Source organism: Oncorhynchus gorbuscha, linkage group LG15 (assembly GCF_021184085.1).
Source record: "Oncorhynchus gorbuscha isolate QuinsamMale2020 ecotype Even-year linkage group LG15, OgorEven_v1.0, whole genome shotgun sequence".
Classification (NCBI taxonomy): Eukaryota; Metazoa; Chordata; class Actinopteri; order Salmoniformes; family Salmonidae; genus Oncorhynchus; species Oncorhynchus gorbuscha.
Window position 1 is genome coordinate 28,016,080 of NC_060187.1, and position 9,475 is coordinate 28,025,554.

A 9,475-nucleotide genomic window follows, 5' to 3' on the forward strand; every position below is an offset into this window, starting at 1 on the left:
ACGAGAGTTTCTTGTAGGCTATTTTCCTGTTTATTGTCTCCAGCATCATGAGGATGATGTCAAGAAGCTGATATCGCATGTCCGGAACAGCACATTCGAAGAATCGCACGTCCGGAACCGCCCTGCCAGGGTTGCCAGGTATAGCTAAGACTTTACTCGCAATGACTACTAAAAACCTTACAAACTAGCCCACATTGTTTTTGCTGCAGCAAGACGAGTTGCCACATTTAGCCAATGAACCCTTTTTCCATTACGTTATCGAGCAAATTAATTAAGAATATCAAAGTCATTTGTAACGACATAAGAAGCTAAATTTGGTTTTCCATTAAAATAATTGGTCTAATTATTGCGAGCTAACCGTTACTAATAAAGGAATTTCAATATGTCGCCAAATAATGTTCCATCAATGGATGTTGATTTAACTAGTTTGACTGCTATGATTGTATATTAATCCCGTATGTGTATGTGCATAACTATAGATAAATCCAACAGGAGAGTTTGAGGGATGAAAGTTGGACAGATCATCTCGAAATCTCTGTGCAAGAAGCACTTGGACGAACGTCAAAATAATGTTAAAACTATTTTCTGGTGATTGTGCCGTTGTTATACAAACGATTATATATGGCCTATTAACGAGATTGACTTGTCATTTCAATAGGCATAGGCTAGGCCTACTAAAATCTGAGTTTATGATTGTAATTCAATTTGGTTTAGTTATGTTAATCGCAGGTAGCCTATAGCCTACAATAGCTTAGGCAAGCTTGCTTAGTTCATATTGACAGACTAATGTATATAACATGAATAGCGAGGCGATTTAGAGTTAAGAAGTGCTTCTGTTGTTCGATAGCCTGCTGGAGGAGGCTACCGAGGATGGGGTCTTAATTTCAATCACTAAATCGTATATTAATCATATGGATATGAACTGAATAGGCCTATGCTTGTCAACAGCCAGTGTTTTTTGTTGTTGTTTTAAACCTGTAGACTAATCTGATTGACTGTTACCTTCAATCGAATGTATTGTAACGACCATTTAATTACATTTACATTTAAGTCATTTAGCAGACGCTCTTATCCAGAGCGACTTACAAATTGGTGCATTCACCTTATGACATCCAGTGGAACAACCACTTTACAATAGTGCATCTAAATATTTTAAGGGGGGGGGGGGGTGAGAAGGATTACTTTATCCTATCCTAGGTATTCCTTAAAGAGGTGGGGTTTCAGGTGTCTCCGGAAGGTGGTGATTGACTCCGCTGTCCTGGCGTCGTGAGGGAGTTTGTTCCACCATTGGGGAGCCAGAGCAGCGAACAGTTTTGACTGAGCTGAGCGGGAACTGTACTTCCTCAGTGGTAGGGAGGCGAGCAGGCCAGAGGTGGATGAACGCAGTGCCCTTATTTGGGTGTAGGGCCTGATCAGAGCCTGGAGGTACTGAGGTGCCGTTCCCCTCACAGCTCCGTAGGCAAGCACCATGGTCTTGTAGCGGATGCGAGCTTCAACTGGAAGCCAGTGGAGAGAGCGGAGGAGCGGGGTGACGTGAGAGAACTTGGGAAGGTTGAACACTAGACGGGCTGCGGCGTTCTGGATGAGTTGTAGGGGTTTAATGGCACAGGCAGGGAGCCCAGCCAACAGCGAGTTGCAGTAATCCAGACGGGAGATGACAAGTGCCTGGATTAGGACCTGCGCCGCTTCCTGTGTGAGGCAGGGTCGTACTCTGCGGATATTGTACGACCCTGGGTATCCCACTTCTGACACCAATGTAATGAAACAGCAGGGAGCAGGTCTCGAACCCTCGACCTTCGGGGAAAAAAGCATGCTCGTGCGGCATAGTCGATTTCCGCGGTTATAAAATCCAGGGTCGTTACACTATTCTAACAGCTGATAGAGTTGTGATCATGATTGATAACTTCCAATTGCATTAACTAAACATGGCCATTAATAATTGCATAATAACACAAGGCTACAACAACAATACACTGAAGTTATAGCCTATTTATTAAATCAAATTTGCCAGCTCCGGTAGGCTACACAAGTGGCACAAATTGACTTGCAACGACTCCAATCAGTGACATCGTCAACAGATGTATTACTCTCCACATTCAATGTCAGTTTCATAGTGTACTTTTCCCCATGTCAGAAGCATGCAAATGAGTTCCAAATCTTCAATTTAAAATTCCCAATCGCGCAGCACTCGAGACCCAAGAACGGAGCATACGTAAAACATTTTATTGATGTGGTTTTCCATAAGAAAAGTCGACAAATGAATCCAGTTTAAACCACCTCCGAACGACTTTATCTAATGCGCTCTAGAGCGCCTAAAGTAGTTTGTGTCTGTGCACTGACGCCTTATTTCCTGATGCGCGTCAGTTCATAGCGCGTTAATATGTTTTATGGAAAAAGGGTTGGGAATATGTGTCTCCATAATGACAATCTACCTACAACTGGTAAAAAGTTGTCATGCCGTGCGAGCGTGCTGCTCATGTGACTTCTGCCTGCTGCGGCGCTCAGTCTCAACATACGTACACCCCTCCGCCCCCTCCCCACCACTAACACACTCAGCAACTCCGCGGCCTTACTACCTGATAGTTAGCAGCAGCAGGTCACAGTGAAATATTTGAAAGAAAAATCCCATGGCGGCCGCGGTGCAATTTAGAAGTAGCCCAAAAACCTGCAGCCCGCGATCAATACAGTTTGACCGGCGACATCGTTTTGAAAGTAGCCAATCCGGCAGCAAACTGGAGATCGCAACCCTGCCTGCCAGAGTGCTGCTGTATAAAAAGAGAATAAAGATAGTATCTCCTAGCAACGCGAATTCTATCAACAATACGTTATGGGATATTCGTATACGTCACTGTTGCCATAGCTACGTCTGTCAAATACACAGGTTTCATTTCTTGTGTCAGGGGAGGCTAAAATAAACAATGGCTGAAAAAAAGTTCAAAGGAGCCCCGTTTGGAACACAGACATCGAGGTAAGACATTAGACAAGCGCCAAAAGGACATGCGGAATCGTGAAGATTAATAAGGAAAACAATATGGATGTTGTTATCCGTAGCACTTCCGGCCTGATGTCTTACTGCAATGTGCGTTTGCAGGTTTGATGTGTCAGCGGTCCATCCAGCCAATAAGAGAGTAGGGACCTACACAGAGATCTCCTACTGCAAAAAGATGACCAATGACCTGGTATGACTTGTAACTCCCAACCTCTCTCTCCCCCTCAATTCAATGGGTTTTATTGGCATGGGAAACATATTGTAACGACCCTGACCCTGGGTTTATAAGCGAGGAAATCGACCCTGCTGCACGAGCATGCTTTTGCGGCACATTCGATAGCGTGCCTGACCTCGGGCTAGAAGTTCGAGGGTTGGTGACCTGCTCCCTGCCTGTTTCATTACAATATGTTTACATTGCCAAAGCAAGTGAAATAAATAATAAACAAAAGTGAAATAACTCTTTCTCTCTCTCAAACGTCCTCTCTATGCTTCAAAATCATAACAAACTTTTTCACTTATAAGGATATGTGTGTTGTTTGTCAGGAGAGGCGGCTGGGCCCAGGGTCCTATGATGCTGCAGGCCATGGGGACTTCAGTAAACGGTCGGTGGCAGAGCGGGCCAAAGGGCCGGGGTGGCAGAGGGCCCAGGAGACTGCCAGGTTGGCAGCCATACCTCACCTCCTCTATAGGGAGGCCTGGGAAAACAAACGCTTCCTGGTGGGTCACACACACACACGCATGTGCGCACACACACACACACACACACACACACACACACACACACACACACACACACACACACACACACACACACACACACACACACACACACACACACACACACACACACACACACACACACACACACACACACACACACACCTGACCCCTAACCTCTGTCTCTCTGTCTGTCCCATAGAAAACTAAAGTGGGTCCAGGAACCTACAGAGTAGCAGACTTTATAGAGGAGCTGCAGAAGAAACCAGGCAGTGTGAGAGGAGTGTGTGACAGCAGGGAAGAGCGGTTCAGAAATGCACAGGTACCACAACACACACACACAGAGGTACCACAGTGCAGCTCTAGAGGGCAGGAGGACACAATATGTTATACTCAGCATACTGTTGGTAGGTCACATGTTAACACCATGTTAATAGCAGGTGTAAACTGGCTACAAACTACTATGATAAATCTTTCTCCGTGATACTCAAAGTGCCTTACACCCCAACCCCTTCTCAAACTCTGTGTTTAAAGAGCTGGACGCCAGGCCCTGGTTGCTATGGTAATGGGGGTATTCCATGGGCAGCGCTGGAGGAGAAGAGGTCGGGGTTAAATGGGGCTCCTAGCATGCACCTCGGCTCCTCACTGCAACGCTTCCCAGAAGGCAACAGTACAGTATGACAAACATAAACACAACACTATAACTGAAAACAACAAGGTATAGGTTACTTACACAATAATGCACGAGGGGGTGTGGTATATGGCCAATATACCACGGCTAAGTGATGTTCTTAAGCGCCACACAACGCAGAGTGCCTGGATACAGCCCTTAGCCGTGGTATATTGGCCATATACCACAAACCCCAAGGTGCCTTATTGCTATTATAAACTGGTTACCAACATAATTAGAGCATTGAAAATAAATGTTTTGTTATGCCTGTGCTAAACGGTCTGATATACCATCATGGCTGTCAACCAATCAACATTCAGGGCTCGAACCACACAGTTTATAAAACTCGCTATACTACAACTAACTGTGTGTGCATCTGTGTAGGACTGTGGGCTGAGTCCCTGTACCTATACTCTAAAGAGCAGCACAGAGGTGTTGTTGGCCAGCGGCAGCAGCAGGAGAGGCGCATATGATCTCTTCACTGGACCACGAGACAAACCCATCACCGCTGGATACTTCGCTACCCCGGTAACACACTCACATCACACACACCTCAGAACACATCAAATTGTGAGGGACCACCATCAACTTATCGTGTGTGTGTACATGTGTAGAAGTGTGTAAATCTAACTCCAGGGGAGTACCCCAGTGGGTGTGGGGGCTTTGGAGAGGAGTTGTGTCGTCGTGAAAAGCGGAACCACGGTGTGTTTGGAATGTTGGATCAGTACCCAGTTGTTCCAACAGAGAGAATCTACCACAGCACCCTGTCCCAATGCCCTCGACCTGCTGTGAGTACCCTAACCTTTGAACCCTAACCCTGCCCCAATGCTCTCCAACCGTTCTAGCTAACCTTTAACATCCAACCGCTGCCCCAAAAAGTGAAAGAACAAATATAATATCTCTCTCTTCTCCCTCTATTCCTCCTTTCTATCCCTCTCCCCTCAGACGTTCCCAGGGCCAGGCTGGTATAAGGTCGTCTCTCCACAGTCCCGCCCAGAGAGTCACACCCATCCCCCCTTCCTCTCCTCTGCCCCCCGTGCCAGCCGTAGGACAGAAAGATTGCAGAACGGAAATTATGTGAGTTAAGCCTAACCTTCACCTCTAACTCTGACCTCTAACCCTGTCCCGTAAACTGTAACATCCTTTCTTCCAATCAGAGCATGGTTGGTCCTGGTCGTTATGACATTGCAGAAAAGGGGTGTAGTAAGACTGACAATGGCTACACCTCCTCCTTCAGTTCCCGGACACAGAGATATCTTCACAAACCAGACAGAGACAAACACACACAGTAAGACACACACACATACACATACACATACAGGTGATACCTCACCTGAAATTAAATAAATATCACATTTTCTATCAGTATACAGTGATTGTTGTGTTGTGTGTGTGTCTCTGTGTGTTTCAGGGAGAGGTTGCGTGCGATAAATGTTCCGGTGGACAGACTGAGTTTCCTGGTGCAGCCTGGAAGGAACACTTTGATGAAATCAGCTTAGACACACACACACACACACATCGAAGCAGCATGGAACAAAGACTCCGGATACATGTTTTTACAACCCATCAGATTTCAAGTTTAGTTTTTCAACTATATTAAAATCAATATTGATCAACATGAGATGTTTTTATGTTTGGTAGAAAGTAGTAGAGATTTGCTGTTGACAAAACAAACTTTATTATCATCATACACCAACAAAAACATTTGTGGACAATAGCAGTGATCTCCTTTCTCTCTGCCAGGCAGTAGAAATAACCAGGTTAGGGTTGGGGGTCAGAACATGTTAGGGGTTTAGAGGTCAGAACAGGCAGGTGTTGGTTGGGGTTAGAGGTCAGAAGTTGTACACTACTGTTCAAAAGTTTGGGGTCAATTAGAAATGTCCTTGTTTTTTAAAGAAAAGCAAAACATTTTGTCCATCAAAATAACAAAAATACAGTGTAGACACTGTTAATGTTGTAAATGACTATTGCAGCTGGAAATGGCTAATTTTTTTATGGAATATCTACATGTGCGTACAGAGTAGAGGTCGACCGATTAATCAGAATAGTTGATTAATTCGGGCCGATTTCAAGTTCATAACAATCGGAAATCGGTATTTTTAGATGCCGATTTTGCAGATTATTATTATTATTATTTTTTTTACACCTTTATTTAACGAGGCAAGTCAGTTAAGAACACATTCTTATTTTCAATAACGGCCTAGGAACGGTGGGTTAACTGCCTTGTTCAGGTGCAGAACGACAAGACTTTTACCTCGTCAGCTCAGGGATTCAATCTTGCAACCTTACAGTTAACTGCCTGTTACGCAAGTAAGAAGCCAAGGTAAATTGCTAGCTAGCATTAAATATATCTTATAAAAATAATGAATCATAATCACTAGTTATAACTACACATGGTTGATGATATTACTAGTTTATCTAGCGTGTCCTGCGTTGCATATAATCGATGCGGTGCGCATTTGCGAAAAAGGACTGTCGTTGCTCCAACGTGTACCTAACCATAAACATCAATGCCTTTCTTAAAATAAATACACAGAAGTATATATTTTTAAACCTGCATATTTAGCTAAAAGAAAGGTTAGCAGGCAATATTAACCAGGTGCAATTGTGTTACTTCTCTTGCGTTCATTGCACGCAGAGTCAGGCTATATGCAACAGTTTGGGCCGCCTGGCTCATTGCAAACTAATTTGCCAGAATTGTACGTAATTATGACATAACATTGAAGGTTGTACAATGTAACATAAATATTTAGACTTAGGGATGCCACCCGTTAGATAAAATACGGAACAGTTCGTTTTGTTTTCGAAATGATAGTTTCCGGAATTGACCATATTAATGACCTAGGGCTCGTATTTCTGTGTGTTATTATGTTATAATTAAGTCTATGATTTGATAGAGCAGTCTGACTGAGCGATGGTAGGCACCAGCAGGCTCGTAAGCATTCATTCGAACAGCACTTTCATGCGTTTTGCCAGCAGCTCTTCGCAATGCTTCAAACATTGCGCTGTTTATGACTTCAAGCCTATCAACTCCCGAGATTAGGCTGGTGTAACCGATGTGAAATGGCTAGCTAGTTAGCGGGGTGTGCGCTAATAGCGTTTCAAACGTCACTCGCTCTGACACTTGGGAGTGGTTGTTCCCCTTGCTCTGCATGGGTAACGCTGCTTCGAGGGTGGCTGTTGTCGATGTGTTCCTGGTTCAAGCCCAGGTGGCGGCGAGGAGAGGGATGGAAGCTATACTGTTACACTGGCAATACTAAAGTGCCTATAAGAACATCCAATAGTCAAAGGCATATGAAATACAAATCGTATAGAGAGAAATAGTCCTATAATTTCTATAATAACTACAACCTAAAACTTCTTACCTGGGAATATTGAAGACTCGTGTTAAAAGGAACCACCAGCTTTCATATGTTCTCATGTTCTGAGCAAGGAACTTAAACATTAGCTTTCTTACATGGCACATTTTGCACTTTTACTTTCTTCTCCAACACTTTGTTTTTGCATTATTTAAACCAAATTGAACATGTTTCATTATTTATTTGAGGCTAAATTGATTTGATTGATGTATCATTTTAAGTTAAAATAAATGTTCATTCAGTATTGTTGTAATTGTCATTATTACAAATAAATCAATTAAAATCAGTCGATTAAAATCAGTATCGGTATTTTTTGGTCCTCCAATAATCGGTATCGGCGTTGAAAAATCATAATCGGTCGACCTCTAGCACAGAGGCCCATTATCAGCAACCATCACTCCTGTGTTCCAATGGCACGTTGTGTTAGCTAATCCAAGTTTATAATTTTAAAAGGCTAATTGATCATTAGAAAACCCTTTTACAATTGTTATGCACAGCTGAAAACTGTTTTGCTGATTTAAAGAAGCAATAAAACTGGCCTTCTATAGACTAGTTGAGTATTTGTGGGTTTGATTACAGACTCAAAATGGCCAGAAACAAAGAACTTTCTTCTGAAACTCGTCGGTCTATTCTTGTTCTGAGAAATGAAGGCTATTCCATGTGAGAAATTACCAAGAAACTGAATATCTCGTACAACGCCAGGAGATGTGGAGGCGTCTCCAGACTCTGTCACATGTGCTCAGTGTGAACCTGCTTTCATCTGTGAAGAGCACAGGGCACCAGTGGCGAATTTGCCAATCTTGGTGTTCTCTGGCAACATGGTGTTGGGCTGTAAGCACAACCCCCACCTGTGGACGTCAGGCCCTCATACCTCATGGAGTCTGTTTCTGACCGTTTGAGCAGACACATGCACATTTGTGGCCTGCTGGAGGTCATTTTGCAGGGCTCTGGCAGTGCTCCTCCTGCTCCTCCTTGCACAAAGGCGGAGGTAGCGGTCCTGCTGCTGGGTTGTTGCCTTCCTACGGCCTCCTCCACGCCTCCTGATGTACTAGCCTGTCTCCTGGTAGCGCCTCCATGCTCTGGACACTACGCTGACAGACACAGCAAACCTTCTTGCCACAGCTCGCATTGATGTGCCATCCTGGATGAGCTGCACTACCTGAGCCACTTGTGTGGGTTGTAGACTCCGTCTCACGCTACCACTAGAGTGAAAGCACCGCCAGCATTCAAAAGTGACCAAAACATCAGCCAGGAAGCATAGGAACTGAGAAGTGGTCTGTGGTCACCACCCGCAGAACCACTCCTTTATTGGGGGTGTCTTTCTAATTGCCTATAATTTCCACCTGTTGTCTATTCCATTTGCACAACAGCATGTGAAATTTATTGTCAATCAGTGTTGCTTCCTAAGTGGACAGTTTGATTTCACAGAAGTGTGATTGACTTGGAGTTACATTGTGTTGTTTAAGTGTTCCCTTTATTTTTTTGAGCAGTGTAGTTAACACAACAGTTTTCTAATGATCAATTAGCCTTTTAAAATGATAAACTTGGATTAGCTAACACAACCTGCCATTGGAACACAGGAGTGATGGTTGCTGAAATTGGGCCTCTGTACGCCTATGTAGATATTCCTTTTTTTTTTTAATCGGCCGTTTCCAGCTACAATAGTCATTTACAACATTAACAATGTCTACACTGTATTTCTGATCAATTTGATGTTATTTTAATGGACAAAAAAATGTG

The 9,475-nt window shown here is 43.8% G+C and overlaps 1 protein-coding gene across 2 annotated transcripts; it reads left to right on the top strand.

Moving 5' to 3' along the window:
- The first annotated feature begins 1,746 nt into the window (after positions 1 to 1,746).
- LOC123997976 (lymphocyte expansion molecule-like) lies at positions 1,747 to 6,220 on the top strand. 2 transcript variants are annotated; one of them, XM_046302738.1, is made up of 10 exons: positions 1,747 to 2,968; positions 3,092 to 3,179; positions 3,533 to 3,706; positions 3,909 to 4,028; positions 4,241 to 4,381; positions 4,761 to 4,904; positions 5,013 to 5,164; positions 5,322 to 5,453; positions 5,534 to 5,664; positions 5,788 to 6,220. In XM_046302738.1, exons 1-10 carry the CDS (start codon positions 2,919 to 2,921, stop codon positions 5,805 to 5,807), a joined length of 1,152 nt encoding a protein of 383 aa, XP_046158694.1. In that variant the 5' UTR covers positions 1,747 to 2,918; the 3' UTR covers positions 5,808 to 6,220. The 2 variants fall into 2 exon arrangements, with proteins under 2 accessions (XP_046158694.1, XP_046158693.1); XM_046302737.1 differs by having other exon boundaries at positions 1,748 to 2,968; positions 4,991 to 5,164.
- Positions 6,221 to 9,475: the final 3,255 nt, after the last annotated feature.